The following is an 18175-nucleotide window of genomic DNA, read 5'->3' as shown; positions in this document are numbered from 1 at the left end:
TCATGTTCTACTTGCCCACAGGTCTTGCCCACTTGCCCGAAAAGTAAATCGTCCTTTATAAAATGATGGTAAAATTAGAATTACCGTTCAATTTAACATATTTTTACTTTCTACTTGTGAATTATGGGGCTGCACGATAAAAAATGTCATACCTCAATATTTATGCCAAGTATCTAAATAGCTATGAATATGACTATGGGTTAACACTTGTTATTTTATATTTTTAAGTGTAGCAACAGTGAAAACAGCACATTATAGGCCAACAGTGCCCTTATTTTACATTCCACAGACCATTTTGAAGTCCATACAAATAAACATAAATAATGTTTTGATGGATAAACGCAAATGATGAAATCATATATTGTCGTTGTCGGGCAGAAACCTTGTATTTCCATATTTCAATGGTTTTATAATATGGAAAAATATGTTTGTTCATAAATGCCCTACTTCATCATTCAAGAGTGTCGCACTATAAGAGTAAAATAGCAGATCTACAAGCTCCCAACGTGTCGAGATACAATGCATTGTGAGCTTGTAGATCAGCTATTTTCACTATTTTAATTTTTGTTCTTTTTTTTAAGGATATACAAGGTTTCCACCTGACAGCAACGTTATATAGCCTATATATGGTTCTGTATCAGTATATCAGTCAGTTTTAGCAGATTTCATTCCAATTGGCTGCCTATGAATTTCACAGGCCTGGGTAGACAACCTGGCCTGGCGGGGATCTGCGCACCAAGCACAGCAGCTGCACACAATTAACTTCATGAGGGAGCTTGCGACTAGTTTTGCACACCAAAAACTGCTCAAACAATGTCAAACTGTCATGATTCTAGCTGTTGAAACCTTCCTCTTTGGATTATCGTTTAAAAAAGGAACAGAACATGGCTGTTTTTAAAGGATTATATTTATTTCTTGTCCGTCAGAGCGGTGAGGGCACAGCTTCTTTCTTATTTGAATGATAGCATAAACTTTGAAGTTGTTTCCAGTAATTCATTTCTATTGCTGGCTGGATCTCTCATAAGTTTGGGATTTGACTGTATTTCGTCACATTTATTAATCTATATGCGGCTGTTGATAAAACGTCGGGTTGTTTAGCCTACCGTCTGATCTGCACAGATGCGCTGGCATTGACAATCCATGAGATGGCTGCTAAGCAGTTCACTTGTGTTATACCTCTACTGGTTAGTTCTAGTAGAATGGCAGTTCCAACGTTCTATAAGACAAGTGTAGGGGAAATGAATGATGATAAAAAAAAAACATCGGGCCACATCGGTGAAATAATGGCCGATGTTGCGGTTTGGCTCTACTCATAAGAGCCACTGCACGTAAAGTGTGTGTGTGTGTGTGTGTGTGTGTGTGTTACACAAAGTGTGTGTGCGTGGGAGGGAAGGACAGAGAGAGAAGACAAGAGGGCGGGGGGCAGAGTGCTCTGGCCACGTTCATGTGTTTAGACAGATATCTCATGTTGTGTTTATAGTGAACAAAAGATGGTTGCGTCCCCACTGCAACTCAAGCGCGCACTTGCCCTGTAGGGCAGGCTGAAAGCTAACTCCACCTGCCCGCAAGTTTTATTTACCTGCCCCGGGCAGTCGGGCAGGCGTTAGTGTCAATCCCTGGGCTATTGTTTCCTTATATAATGGTATTATGGTTTAACTTCATTTCACCTAGTTGTTATATTGCATTGTGTTATCACTGTCTTTGCTGAACATGTCCCATCAATATTTCACGTATTGTACTATGTGAGTACTTACTCAAGCTGGCAATGATGTAGTTGAGTACTTACTCAACTACATCATTGCCAGCTACACTGCCATCTATATGACCATTTTCTATGTCGACATGTGAAGCTGGTAGTGCATCTAGTTGGGAAAAGTGTGAGATTGTGAAGGCAGGTTCCCTAGTCACACAGGGGTAAATATTTTCCCTTTGTATATGCAGAATTTCTTCATATTCTTTAAGGATATCCTTCTCTATGTCCCTTACAGTTCTAATGACTCTACGTCTTTTAGCCCAATAAGAAGCCATCTTAACCCATTTAGACCTTAGGCCAATTCTAAAAACACTTTCTAAAACCTAACCTAAGTTTTCTGAAAACGTTCAAATTCTTACAAAAAAATAGGTTACAACAGGTCTAAATAGAAAAGAGGTGGTGCTGTTATAATTATATTATATTATCAGCCAAATTATTAATGTATCAGGTCCTTACAACATATTTTAAAATATATTAACATAAAAATAAAAAAGGGGGATATATATATATATATATGCAGATATACATTATTATAAAACTTAGATTAACCACTTCAGCCATATTTTACACATACCATTTGAAAATAGCAGATCTACAAGCTCACAACGTGTCGCATCGTGACGCGTTGTGAGCTTGTAGATCTGCTATTTTCACATTTTACTTTGGGTACTTTAAGTATATTTTGATGCCAATACTTTTGTACTTTAACTCGAGTAACATTTTGAACACAGGCTTTTTACTTTTAACAGAGTATTTTTTATATTATTGTATTGCTACTTTTACTTAAGTAAAATATCTGATTACTTCTTATCCCCAAAATAAACTGCCTCAGTGTAAGCTTAACTGTGCCTTGGAACGCCTGGTTTCTATTATGCTCTAGATCCCGCCTCCTATATCCGGTACATTTTCACACACACACGCATGCAAACACAGATGCAGTTCCATATCCGGTCTAGACCGGAAGTGCTTCCAGCAAAGTGAATTGATACCCGTTTCAGTGTGGCTAGCGAATTTAGCACCATGCACTCTGCCTTGTTAATTCACCATTATTAAATGAACTAACTACTTCACAGTGGTGCTGGTTACAATAATGCTTATGCAACTATTAAAAACGCTAATAATCTATAATTGTATACACACAGATAAACAAATGAAAGTACATTTTAATCACGAAACTTGCTAACAAAATGGCGGCCTAACGTTAGCTAGCATGCTAGCTACCTACTGTAATAATATGCAATGCTATTTATTAACACAAGCTACAAACTCCGGAAGGCACAAAGTTAACATTTAGTCACACGATAACAGCCAGGTGATGGTATCTGAACGGGATAATACATTATATCCCCATTAGAACTCACTTACCAGTTAACTATTATCTAGCATGCTAGCTAATAATGCTAATAACAAAGCTAACAAGCTCCGTTCTGCACTGCAGTTGCCACGGTAATAATTCACAAAGTAGCATGTAGTCAAACGATGACAGCCAGATGATGGTATGTGAATGGCATAATACATTATATTGTCAAGGACTTACCAGTTTGTCTCACACTAGGACTTAGGCCAGCAGTACTGTAGTATTTGTCAAGCCAGTGAAGACACAAATTCGCACCAAGGTTTTCTTTGAAGACCTCAAGTCCCGTGAGATCTAGCTGGTCTCGCGAGTTGCTTACGACTAGTCGACTACCCTCTCGAGGGGGAGGGGTGCGAGGGGAGGAGGGGGGGTGCAATATCAGCACGTTGAAACCATGTCATTTCAATGTTGGGCATTTCAACATTGAAAAACAATCATCTATACTAAATTGATTCAACGACAGTTTTTCAAATGTTGAAATGGTATCTGTAATTAAACATTGAATCAACATAGCCTTTTCAACCTCAACCAAAAATAACCAATCTGACCAAAATCCAACATTGAATTAATGACTTTTGCTATCTGGGAAGCCTCGTCCCCACTTCCGTTTCGTCTTTACAGTCACACATATTTATCCTAATATAAATCAAAATCATCTAAGTAGAGGTCTTCACGGGTCAAATAAAAATACCCGAACCCAAATAGACCCGTGATTTTTTTACCCGGAACCGAATGGACCCGGCCTATGGTCCAATATGAAGGACCCATACCCGAATGGACCCACGAAAAAAATACCCGTGACCGAATGGACCCGGGCCATTATTAGAAATTGAGAACCGGACCCGAACAGCACCGAGAGCTGTCGGAAACCGACCCGTATAGAACCGTGACATACAAGAACCGAACCCGTACATAACCCGAGCCTCCGAAAAACCCGAACGCAAAATTGTTTGCCAACGTCATCATTAGTACAAGTTGTCCAGCGTTAAATAAGACTTGTTTCATACTTTCTTACCTAAATGTATAGCCTCCATGATTATGATGTATCCCAGTCAATGCTCATTGGACAGCTATACAAAAATAAATCCACGTTCTAGATGTTTGTAATCTTTCTTCATTGCCAACTATAATCCACGTTAATTTCTAATGTTAAACCACATTTAATGTTGTTTAACATTATAATTGGCTTTGGAGTTTCCATTGTGCTTTGAGTATACCGGTAACAACATGTTGATATTAACTCGATTATTTTACCATTTTTAACCATTAACCAAAGCGTTACGTTAATCGACAATATTTGATATAACTGGTGTATATAAATGAGTGGGTAAATATGTCCAAGGATTCGTCGGTGATGTCATCGCCGACGAATCCTTGCTATCTTTAGAACAACTTCGAACATGGCGTAGTGTCCGTCGCTACTTCCTTGTTGCATAGTGACATCACTGTCGAATCCTTGGTATCTTTGTCCTAGCCTTTCAACGTGTGTGTTGATCAGCGCCGTTAATATGCGCTGTAGTCTTTGCTCGTGGTAGTGAAACACTAAACAGGATTATTATTTCATGTCAACATTCAAGTACAAGTATCAGAAGATGTAACTCAGGTAAAGTAATGCGCCACTCTGCAAGTTTAACTAAAGTTTTCCACCTGTCCAAATTGTTCCTAATACAGACAGAGCCTTCAGTCAAGAAAGACGATCATCAAGGCTAATACAGACATAAATATGTTTTAATCATCCTATCCTTGTTAATATATCGCCATTTAGGTCAATGATATAACATTATGTAGTGATATGATAATATAAATAGCAGCCAGTCATTGACTGCGTCACTGCCAGTCTGTCTTCTGAGCGACCGACCTCCCTCCCTCCACCCGGGTATTAATGGAACCGCGCATTTCACAGTCTGAGCCCCGAGAAACCCGCTGGCCGGGTCAACTCGGGTATTAGTGGAACCGTCCATTTCACAGTCGGAGAACCGAGACCCGAGACGGACTGTACCGGCTCCGACCCGGACCCGGAGTCACTTCTTGTGAATGGACCCGTGACCGAGCCGGGTACGGGTCGGAACCCGGGTATTTCGGGTTACATGCCTAACCCGACGAGCTCTACATCTAAGCATATAATTAGCTGGGTGCTCAGCAGAAATGGAAATTAAAAAATACATTTTCGTGAACGGAAATGCCAGCTTCCTCTCTCGGATTTCGGGAGGTGTAGTTCCAGACTCTATATAGCAGAGATGCGCGGATGGGTTTTTTCATCACCCAAATCCGCGTGCACACGTTCATTATCCATCCGCCATCCAACCGCATTAATTATATCATACTATTTATAGATCCGCACCAAGCCACCAACCGCATCAAATTATTGTTATTTTCCTGGCGTTAGTTTTCTTATAAACATGTCAATGTTACTCACCCCTGACGTGATGTAGTGACTGTGTACAATCCATATCCATTATCAACAAGCCCTTGTCTTCATTCACTCCCTTTCGCTTTCACTTTTTGTTGCCATGTCTGCTTTAAACTTTTTGTTGCCATGTCTGCTTTTCATAAGCGACTTTTGGGCTTGTTTGGTGCTTGTTTTGGTCTTGTTTTCATAGACCTGGCTGCTTATTTCTCTCGCAAAATTCAAGATAAAAACAAAATTGCAGATCTACAAGCTCATAGCGCGGCACAAAGTGATTGCTGGGGACCCCCTGGAACCCCCCCCCCCCCCCAAGGACCCTTGTGAGTCCCCGGACCCCACTTTGCGAACCAATGCTTTTATAGCATTCCTTTTTTGATTGGTGGCACTGGCTGAGGATTACTAGAGGATTGATGTTATTGCTTCATTACTTCTGATTGGTGGCACTGACGTACAGGCACTATGACAGGGTTGTTGAATGACTTCTAATTGGCAGATCATCCTACCAGACTCCTGCTCACCCATACATCTCAGAGGGAAAGTGGAAAAATGGATTTGTGACGTAACATTGAGAAATTGGCATTAAGCTGCACATTAGGAACAAATATAAACGTCTGCACCTATTTATTTACTGTGTGTGTGTGTGTGTGTGTGTGTGTGTGTGTGTGTGTGTGTGTGTGTGTGTCCAGTAGATGTGCAGTGTTTGCATCGCACAATGTGTTGCATTGTAGGAAAGTCACAAAGAGAATGTCCTTCCCTGTTGCACATCCCGACATACACACACACACACACACACATACACACACACACACACACACACACACACACACACACACACACACACACACACACACACACACACACACACGTGCACTCTCTCACACACGCGCGCGCACACGTTCACTCCCACACACACCCACACATACGCGCACTCCCCGTGTGCTGAGGCAGGAGAGCATGACCACATCTCCCATGAGCCTTCACTCCCCTGCCACCTGCACCGTGCCTACATTCACACATAACTACCCCCAACACACACACACACACACACACACACACACACACACACACACACACACACACACACACACACACGCTTAGTATTTTACTGTGCACATATGCAGTACAACCCAAAAGACACTAAACAAACACTCTTCCCCAAATGCCCCCCCCCCCCCCACACACACACACACACACACACCACCTGCACAAAACCAAATTGATATTCAAAATGAGTGTTCTGAGAGCCTTCAACTGTGTTGATGTCCTGATGGAGAGAGAGAGAGAAAGGGAGAGAGAGGGCGAGAGACAGACAGACAGACAGACAGACAGACAGACAGACAGTCAGACAGAGAGCATGCCAAGAGAGTGCTGAAGAGATGGAAAGTATACACAAGAGAGGTAAAGAATGATGAAGAGGGAAAGAGAGAGAGTGGGAGGGGGGGCGAAATGAGAGAAAGAGAGACGGTGAGAATACAGAGGGAGAAAATTCATGTGAAAGAGAGAGAAAGAGAGAAAGAGAGAGAGAGAGGGGGAGAGGGAGCAGGCTGGGATGAGTCTCTAAACTAAACACAATGGATAAAGAGAGCTCAGAGGGGGAGCAGGGCTGCTTTGTAGTGAGAGAAGAAAAGAAGCGGGCAGATGAATGGAGGCAGCTAGCTAGCTAACGTCCACCACACCACAGCACCGCCTGGCCCTGGGGAGCCCACTGACAACCACACACACACACACACACACACACACACACACACACACACACACACACAGAGAGAGAGAGCACATTTACACGCACACGTGTGGGAACATACTCTATGTATAAAGTCAAAGTACTCACGCACTCTCTGAAGGAAACTTTCTCACTCACTCTTTCACTCACTCACTCACTCACTCACTCATTCACACACACACACACACACACACACACACACACACACACACACACACACTCACACTCACACTCACACTCACACTCACACATTCACACTCTATCTATCTCCCTCTCTCTCTCCCTCTCTCTGGAACACACACATGCAAACAGAGATCAGAAAAACAACACAAACCCAATAATCTCTCTGCACCTCAGCCTTTATCTTAGTGCCCCCATAGCTGAAGCACACGCATGCACTCACAGACACACGCACGCACGCACGCACGCACGCACGCACGCACGCACGCACGCACGCACGCACGCACGCACGCACGCACAGAAGTTTGTATTACTATACTTGTCAGGACATAAACATTCTAGGATGACATTGAACATAGACGAAATTGCCGATCTTCAAGCTCAGCTATTTTTTGGTGTGTGAAATCGCTGTACAACCAAGTTTAACATACTGTTGGGAAAACGGTAACATACCCCCCCACACACAGACACATGCGCGCGCGCACACACACACACACACACACACACACACACACACACACACACACACACACACACACACACACACACACACACACCAGTAAACAGAGCCATAGTTGTCTACAGCATACTTTCAGCCAGGTTATGGATTTGAGCAGCTTTGAACAAAGCTCCTCATGGACCCTGGTTGTCTAAACAACACACACACACACACACACACACACACACACACACACACACACACACACACACACACACACACACACACACACACACACACACAGGAGTCCACCTGCACTGTGTTTGCACGCACATGTGTGTGTGTTTGTGAGAGAGAGAGAGAGACAGAAATGTGACATTCTGCACCTTGACTTCCCTGTGTGTGTGTGTGTGTGTGTGTGTGTGTGTGTGTGTGTGTGTGTGTGTGTGTGTGTGTGTGTGTGTGTGTGTGTGTGTGTGTGTGTGTGTGTGTGTGTGTGTGTGTGTGTGTGTGTGTGTGTGTGTGTGTGTGTGTGTGTGTGTGTGTGCGTGCGTGCGTGCGTGCGTGCGTGCGTGCGTGCGTGCGTGCGTGCGTGCGTGCGCGCGCGTCTTCACCCACCTTGCATCAGAGCACACCTTGGCATACACAAATATTGAAAACAAATCTCCCCCCCACACACACACACACACACACACACACACACGTGCATAAATACACAGAGGGGCACGCAACCACACACACACCTGGGCCTGGCAGGCTGCCAACCCTGAGCCGATTACCGACCCTCAATCAATATCCTCGTCCACCAGAGGCTGATTAAACACAACAGAGAGAGACAGACGGGGAGAGAGAGAGAAGACACTGGAACTCTGGACCTCATTTAGTAGCAGCTTGTGTTATAACATTTATAATATATGTAGTCAGACAGACAGACATAGAGAGGAAAACAAAGATGGGTAGGCATGTCATCGAAGTGAATAAACCATTGGTTCCCAAACTTTGCAGCTCAAGACCCAAAAGATACATTTGGTGTTTCCACCCCACAGGACCCACATTTATCTATTACACGTCTTGGTCTTCTGATTGGTCAATCACCAAATTCAGCGGTGTTATTTTTGAATCATGACCGATGAGCTCAATGACAGACCGCTGTCTAATCAAAGACTCAGAGCACCTGCTGCGCTGCTTGATTTTTGTGCCGTATCCAACATGACAGCCATGTAAACAAATACACAATGTCATTCACAGCTAAACGTTGCTCTCAAGAATGTTTCTGAAAACATTTGAAGTGAGAAATAGACAATGCAGTAACCGAATATTGATTCTATTTTATCAACACTTCCCGTTGTTTTTCAAGGCGACTCGTTGCACTGCATGGACGCAACTGGCATAAATTAATGGACTGCTTTCATTACCGTAAGCAATGAAATCCTTCGTTTTATGTTACTTTTGGGGCAATTTATGAATGTCTTTATTAATTAGCCGTGTTATAAGCGGGATAATTGACGGCGAGCCAGTCATTGTTGAGAAATAAACCCCTTCAAGGTGATAAAGTCTAATCACCCTGGCTGTCGGGGGTTATTTCTCAACAATGACCGACTCGCCGTCAATTATCCCTTGCATATTTTCTATTTTTTTGTCATCTTGTACACAAGCAGTTTTGTCATCAAAAATACAATATACACATAAGGAATCATAAAAATAATTTGCATATAAATTTATACACAAATTTGGATGTATTGCTGAAATTCTTTTGAATTTATTTTGAAAATATAGGAAACATAAAAAGGGCATATTCAGTCGCGAGTCGCGACCCATACAAATGGTTGTGTGACCCATTGTTTGGGAAACAGAGGAATAAACCAATCACGTAAAATTCCTTCACCTCCGCCATCGTCCATCAATCTCTCTCTCTCTCTCTCTCTCTCTCTCTCTCTTTCTCTCTCTCCCTCCCCATTCATCTCTGCCACCCCTCCCTCGTCCGTCCCTCTCTCTCTCTCTCCCCTCCGTCTCTCGCCCTCTCCGTCTCAGCCCAGAGAGAGCCCAGGTGTCAATCAATCTGTTGCCACGGCGAATCAACGCAGGCCTCTAACCCCGCCCCCTCCCCCTCCCCCCTCGGCTCTGTCAGATTACACACTCGCGTGTCACTCAAGAGTATCGCTCATATCGATTGGCTGCTGAGCTCAGCCATCTCTGTGTATGTGGCAGAATGCTTGCCTGTGTGTGTGTGTGTGTGTGTGCATGTTTAAATGTGTACAACTGTTTGGGTTTGTGCCAGTACGGTATATCGGGGGGTGATATTTGCTTGCTAGTTTATGAGAGAAAAATGGAACTATGTTATACTTCTGAGGCTGGTTATACAGTATAATCCTTAGAGATGGTTTGACAACCAAAATTACATTTGCAAGCTAAAACCTAGTCCAGTTTAAGCTACTACAGTATCTACGTAGCTACATAATGCCAGTATAAGACGACCTAGACCTGGAAAGCCTATACGTTGTTATAACTTTAAAACCGGTTAAGCATCTGTGTCATTTTAGATGATTTTTCTAAATTGCTTTCTTTTTTTAAATAGACGTTTTTTCGGAAAACTTAGGTTAGGATTTAGAAGGCGTCTTTAAAATCGGCCTCAGGTCTAAATAGGTTAACCTTTCATTTATATTTCTTTAAGAATAATTTGAGGAACTATGATAACGTTCCCATGAACTTTCATGGCAATCTACAAGCTCACAATGTGTCGTGTGGATCTGCTATTTTCAGCTTTAGGATTAGGTAGAAAAATGGCACACAAGAAAAACAAAAAACTTTTTTTAAAAGGCATTCATGATCGATTCAAAGCATTCCCACACCCTGATTAAAAGTCTAAAAGCGGGAGTGAAACTGTGAACATCAACAATAAAAGATCACCCGCACACTGCCACTTGCAAGGTACATGTTCTGTAGGATGATTTATTAAGGCAACGTTTCGACCACACACACGACCTTCCTCAGGCATTCATAAAATCCCTGTCCTACGACGTTGACGTCCTCACAAGTATACTGTAGTACAGTGTTGATTTCGTCGACTAAAACTATGACGAAAAATGTCTGTTTTTTCACTGACAAAAACTAAAAATGTTAGGGAGGTACTAGTGGGGAAGAGATCCAGTAGAACTGAAGGACTGAAGTAATTTTAGGTTTGGTTGCGCTTGGGTGTTGCGCTCTGAAAATAGCAGATCTACAAGCTCACAACGCGTGGCAACGCAACGCGTTGTGAGCTTGTAGATCGAAAAATTTCAGCATGCTATACCAAGTGTAAAATCAGCCATTACGACGCCATCAAGGCCCCTCCAAAATACATTTTAGTCCACTAAATCAACTGTAGATTTAGTGGACTGAAATGTTATGATATTTAGTCCACTAAAACTAGACAAAAACTAAGACATTTGAGGTAAATTATGACTAAAACTAAATGCAATTTTATTCAAAAGACTATAACTAAAACTAAATCAAAATGTGCTGTCAAACACATCAACACTGCCTACGACATTGACGTCCTCACAAGTATAGAAATACAAACATGTGTGTGTGTGTGTTCAGTTTACACAGGGTGAATACAGCAGCAGTGGGTTTGACCTGAACGTGATGCCAGTGTGGATCAGGAACATCACCGGCAGTGGAGTCGTGGTCAGCATCATAGATGATGGTGAGTCTGAAACAGGTGTGGGGGCGGCGGCCATAGCTGAGTGGTTAGAGCGGTAGTTCTCAAACTTTTCAATTTCAAGGACCTCCAAAATGATACAGTATATATTTGGCTGCGAACCATCACCCACCCCCCCATCTCCACAATATTTTGTGCCAGGGACCTCCAGATGCAAAGACTTTAGTTAAAGGAATAATTCACCCCAAAAATTACTTATTTCCTATGAATATACACACCCCATGAAGCATTGAATTAATGGAGATTTTTTGTTTTTTGTCTAATATCCAATCATTTGATGACCAGTGGTCTATCCGGTAGGAGAGACAAAGAGTCTCCTTTGTGTCTCCTACCGGATACATAAGCATCTTTTTTATTATCATCAAATTATTGGCTTAGGAATGCGACAAAAGTGTCAAAGTGTCTCAAGCAAGACACTTAACCCCTAACTGCTCCCAGAGGCGCTGCCCCTGTTACTTAGGATGGGTAAAATGCAGTTACCTCATTTCACTGTGTATGCAAATTTGCAGCGACAAATACCACAAAGGAGTGTGGACTATATTATTATTATTACACGCGTGGTGCGCACACACGCACGCATGCATGCAAGTTGTCTACCTCTTACTGTAAAATGTAACTTGTACAGAGCTTAGCTTAACCTATTAAAACCGGGAACGCATCTGTGTAACCACTTAAACCATTAATTTATACTTTGGCTATTAAAAAATAGCAGATATACAAGCTCATAGTGTGGCACCGAGTGCCGCGCTATGAGTTTGTAGATAAATCTGTAGATAGATTGTAGATTGTAGATAGATTTCCTTATTTTTTTTAAATCGTGAACATTTTTGCAAATCTTTGAATATATATATTTTTTTAACATTTTTAACTCAATTATTTGCTAATGGTGGGTCCCTGGAACAAAATATTTTCAGATGTGGGTCTGCGGCCAAATACATATAATTTTGGAGGTCCTTGACATGAAAAAGTTTCAGAACCACTGATAAAGTAATTTTTTCAGAAAACTTTGTGGGATTTAGAAGACATTTTGTAGAATCGGAACCTCAGGCCTTAATGGGTTAAAGTTATATTTCATGGTAGCGTTCTTGGTCTCCACTACTATACAGTAGTAGATGCTAAGTGCTCATTAGCAGTTAGCCACTAGCGCTGGCTGTTCCTCTAATTAGCTGCAATGTCACTTTGCTAATGTTTGTTTTCCCTCTGGGTGTCTGAAAATCATTCTTCTATTACAAATACCATCTAACCCCCCACCTCCTGAGTTTTATTTTATTTTATTACATTTTTCTTTTTTATCACTGCCTGTTGTTACCGTTGCTGCATTCTTGGATAACTTTTATTCTGTTTATTTGATATTATCATGAAATGCCCTATCTTTAGCTCAGCGCTACTCAACCCGCGGCCCGCGGGCCGCATGCGGCCCGAACGCAGCGTCTTGGCGGCCCCCTCATGGTAAAAAAAAACACGTTTTTTTTACGTCAAGGACCCCCAAATTTATATGTATTAGGCCATGGATTTTGATATGTTTTAATATTAAGACATTTTGCAGGTAGGCTCCTAAAAGCTAAATAGCCAGTTCAGTAGGGGAAATGAAAATGTGAAATAAGTGTAACTCAGGCTTAAACCCATTAAAACCGGTAAAGCTTCTGTGTCATTTAAGATTGTCATTTTAGACAAGCTGTACAAGCGCTGCTTGCACATCTGCTTTTTTATTTATTTTATTTTTTACATTTTTTAAACATCTTGAAAGTGTGAGAACTACTGATTTAGAAGGCATTGGTAGAATCGGCCTCAGGTCTTAACGGCTTAAAGGTAGGTATATACCGATGATGGAGCGGAGTGGCGGCTCCCCTCTCTCTGTCTCTCTGTCTCCGTCTCAGTCACGCCACGGTGAGAACTCATTTCTCTGTGATTGCTGGGATATCTGGCAACAAGGGAAATGAGAGAACACCATCTTATGGGTTCATTCATCAAGAACTAATTGAAGCCTTCGCTAGTCTCAAGTGCTGATAGAGCTGGAGCAGAGAGTGTGTTGTTGTCGCGCGCGCGCGCGTGTGTGTGTGTGTGTGCTTGTGCGCGTGTGCGTGTGTGATTAAAAGGTGGCACATTTGTGTACATTTTCATGATTAGAAAATGTGGCCCTTTAATAATGTACAGTATATGTCCTCAGTGTTAATTTAAAGGTAGGGTAAGTGAAATTGTTTTGTGAAAACAAAAGGTTTTTTGTTAAAAGGTTAAAGCACTGTATTCTGAATGTAATCATTGCTATAGAGTGTTTGTTCAGTAACAGAATTCCCTGCATCTCTCCAGCTCTTCAATGAACCGATTTTTTTTCAGGTGGGATGCACATTTTCAGCCAATCAGGAGAGAGTAACCATTTATCTAGTGTTCGTGTTCGTTTATTTGTGTCATCACTTGTTTATCCTGTATCCTGTGTGCGTTCTCTATCCTGATTGGGTAAAATTGGTATCCCGAACCTGAAAATGTGTTTTCTGCAAGAGCTGGAGAGACAATGAGACTGAAATATTATTGTATATGAGAATAAGTCTAAAAATAACAATGATAGCAATTAGTAAAGATAACACATAGGTATAGACACTCCCACCCTAGTAATGAACCAAAGAGCAAGTAGAACATGAACACAAGACAGAAAAATACATAATAAAAATGAAATAAGGATTAAGACTTAAAAGAAAGAAACAGAAAAAACTAAAATCATAGCCCTGAGATCCAGATAGTGTATGATGATAGTCAACGTTAGTTGTTGGCAATTTCCCTCAGGTACTGAATAAAAGGTTGCCATATTAGATCAAACTTATCTGTTTGATCTCATTTCAGATATCGAATCCTCTCTACCTCCAGTGTATTCACAAGGTCAGCAAACCACATTTTGACACTGGGTCCTTCTTTCTCTTTCCACAGCAGTAGTGTACATTTCTTAGCAGACATAAGGCAAAGATTTAGAAAACATCTGTGAACCATGGTTAGACCACTCATGGTCGCAGAATTATTAAAGATGATGGTTTGAGGGTCTGGGGTAATTTGCAGTGACAGTATTGTAGAGATAGTGTTAAAAACATTGATCCAATAGTTCTGAATTTTAGGCCTGTAACAATGCGCCAGAGTGGCCTCACCAGAATCACATTTCTCACACAGTGGTGACACAGAAGGGAATATTCTATGCAGTTTGACATTTGAGTAGTGTAGCCTGTGAACAATATTAAATTGCACAAGACAATGTCTTGCATTGATAGAGCATCTATGAATCTGTAAAAGAGAACCGTTCCATTGCTCTTCAGATATCTGGGTTCCCAGTTCCCTTTCCCACCTTATTCGTATACCTGAGGTATCCACCTTACCCTCTCGTAAATTCATATAAAGCTCTGAAATAAGGTTTGGGGAAAAAAGAGACAGCTTAACCCATTAAGACCGGGAACGCATCTGTGTCATTTTTAGGTGTCTTTGGGCTATTCAAAAATATCAGATCTGCTATTTATTTGTTTTAATCGTGAGAATTTGTGCAAATCTTTGAATATATACTTTTTTAAAGTGAACATTTTTAACTCAAATCTTTGCTTCTGGGGATTCTACAAATGTCTTCAGTGGTTCTAAAAAAAAATGTCATGTCAAAGACCCCCGAAATTATATGTAATTGGCCGCGGACCCCCATCTCAAAATATGTTGTTCCATGGACCCCCCAGAAGCAAAGAGTTGAGTTAAAATGTATATATATATTCAAAGATTTGCACACATTTTCACGATTATTTTCCAAAAATAGCAGATCTACAAGCTCATAGCGCGGCACTCGGTGCCGCGCTATGAGCTTGTAGATCTGCTATTTTTGGAATAGCCAAAGAAATCTAAAAATGGCACACAGATGCGTTCCCGGTCTTAATGGACTAATGATGTCCCTGATAGTGGACTGTGTCAGTGACATGTATAAGGGTACATTCCTCAAGACTATAGTCCCTAATCTGTAAGTACAGAAAAAAAGTGGGCACTGGGTAACCCAAATGTGTCTACTAGCTGCTAAAATGAAATGAAATACACTCTGTGTATATGTCGGTCAGAAACCTTGTATCACCATATTTCAACTTTGTGTGTTTTTTCGTAAATTAATGCCGTACTTCATCCCTCAAGAGTGTCGCGCAAAAGTAGTGAAAATAGCAGATCTACAGTTTTGGGGGGTCGTGGCCTGAAAAGGTTGAAAACCACTGTACTATGGTACTGTAAATGTTTCACCTCCATCCTGCTGTAGAACATTAATAATGTAGTGTCATATTACTCATTCAACAAACTTCATTTATAACCATTTGTCACTTCTGAGGCCTTCCTCTTCCTTCCTTGTGGGTGTGTGTTGAGCAGATGTGAGATGTTCTTCATTTCTCTTAGGACTGTCTGCAACTACAGATTATTTCCTTAGTGATTATTATATCGATTATTTTTCGTTTGATATAGATTCATACAGTATCTTATGTTATCTTTAAAGTATAAATCAATGAATCAATTATGCACTTAAGCATTATTTTATATGTTGTTACACAACAGTGTCATGCACAAAATACAAGCTCAGATGGACAGTCAAGAGAGGATGAGAGTGCGTGCGTGCGTGCGTGCGTGCGTGCGTGCGTGCGTGCGTGCGTGCGTGCGCGCGTGCGTGCGTGCGTGCGTGCGTGCGTGTGTTTGTGTCCAATGTTATCATGCATGCAGCTGAACTGCACTCCCTAGGTTGTGTTTTCCATACAAAAGTGGGCTGAAGTTATGGCGTGTTGCTGTGGGCAGAGGGTCTTCTCTCTGCTCTGTATCTATGCATGCATAGAGAGAGAGAGAGAGAGAGATTATACAGAGGAAGGATATAGAGGGAAATGTCAGGAACAAGCAAAAGCAAAAAGATTCACAGACGGATGGTGTGTGTGTGCATGCGTGTGTGTGCGTGAGTATTAGACTTGCACCACTGAATCTCCTCTCCTCCGAGGCTATTGTACTGTGCTCCACCTCTCTGTATTGATTCCACCAGGAAGGATTCTCCCTTCCTCTCTCTCTTTCTCTCTCACCCTCCTTTCATTTCCTCTGTGCCACGTTCTCCTCTTTACCATCTCTCTTTGTTAAGCCACCCCTCTGCCAGCCTTCTCTGCCTCTTTCCTGCTCTCTCTCTCCTCTACTTTATATCACTTCTTCTGACTCTCTCTCTCTCTCTCTCTCTCTCTCTCTCTCTCTCTCTCTTAGACAGCCTGCCTCCCAGATGTAAAGGATCATGTACACACACATCACCTTTAGCCACCTTTGAATCGATGCTTATCGATTTTAATATCGCAATGAAATAAATAATTGTTCTTAGTGCGAGAATCCTCCCCTCCCCCCTTGCCTCTCTCTCTCTCTCTCTCTCTCTCTCTCTCTCTGTATCTTTCTCTCTGTTTTCTACCCTATCCGTTCATCCCTCTCTTTTAGACCTATAATGTAATCTGGATCTCCTACCCGGGCTCTCTGCACGCCGCGCACGGCTCAATCAAATTCACGGTGCTGCTGCTGCCTTCAATTTCTGTGTGTTTACGTGCGTGTGTGCTCGGCTGCTTGCCCGCCCGCGCGTCCACGTGTGTTTGTGTCTTTGCCTATTTGTATCACTCCGTCTTCTGCATCATAGCCTTTCCTTGGGCCATTAGATAGACGTGGCATTAGCTCACTTATTTCACTATTTCATGGACTCTTGGCATGAGCCCTAAAACACGGGACATTACAAAGCGCCGCGGCCCGCACCGCTCACAATGACAGATCTGAGTCCAGTGGCAAACGTCCTTCATCAAACCCCTCCTTCAAGCGGAGGTATATAATACAAGCGGCGCTCATGGCCGTAAATGAGACAAGACAAGGTTTTGCGTCACGCGCGGCGCACATCAACATAAACACTGGTCATTAGACGGCGGTCTGATCGCTATGACGGGTGAGTGGGTGGGTGGGTGGGTTGAGAGGAGCCGTGCCGCCGGGGAGGGGACGGTAGATTCATCAGCTAAATGCTTCTGTCTACCCTGTGTCTCTCCCCCTCCCCTCCCCTCCCCTCCCTCCATGGCCCAAAGTGTCCCCCTGTCATGCAGCTTTCAACGCCGGCCGCCACCGTCCACCGTCCACCACCCCCCCCACCCTGGCTGGGACACCCAAATGTACTGCTGGATCGATGCATGCTTACACCGCTGTCATTGGATGTCATTGATACACACAATGACACGGGACGCACATAGCACCAGGACACTGATGGGGGGGACGACGACATTATGGAGACAGAGAGAGAGACAGAGAGAGAGAGTAATCAGTGGTGGAAAGTAACTAAGTACATTTACTCAAGTGCTGTACTTAAATAAACATTTTAGGTGTTTTTACTTTACTTGAGTGTTTCCATTTACGATACTTTATACTTCTACTCCACTACATCTCAGAGGTAAATATTGTACTTTTTATTCCCCTTTGATAGCTTTTGTTACAAGTTACCTCATCTATTAGAAAATAGCTGATCTGCAAACTCACAACGTGTTGCTTTAAGTACTTTTAAGTATATTTTGATGCCAGTGCTTTTGCACTTTTATTCAAGTAAAATTTTGAATGCAGGACTTTTACTTATACGTAATAGTAT

General features: G+C 42.2%; 1 protein-coding gene across 1 annotated transcript in view; it reads left to right on the top strand.

Annotated features, from left to right (window-relative positions):
- Positions 1 to 18175, top strand: part of LOC308083628 (PC3-like endoprotease variant B) — a gene marked incomplete at its 5' end in the record, with an annotated part of 225961 nt that overhangs the window by 9083 nt on the left and 198703 nt on the right. The window contains one exon of the mRNA XM_080425943.1: positions 11436 to 11541. Coding sequence (XP_080282069.1) covers positions 11436 to 11541 — 106 coding nt within the window. The remainder of the gene's footprint in view (positions 1 to 11435; positions 11542 to 18175) is intronic.

The sequence above is a fragment of the Gymnoscopelus braueri genome, assembly GCF_963280865.1.
Source record: "Gymnoscopelus braueri genome assembly, chromosome: 4".
Classification (NCBI taxonomy): domain Eukaryota; kingdom Metazoa; phylum Chordata; class Actinopteri; order Myctophiformes; family Myctophidae; genus Gymnoscopelus; species Gymnoscopelus braueri.
The sequence above is the reverse complement of the archived record's forward strand: the minus strand, read 5'-3'. Positions and strand labels throughout refer to the sequence as shown.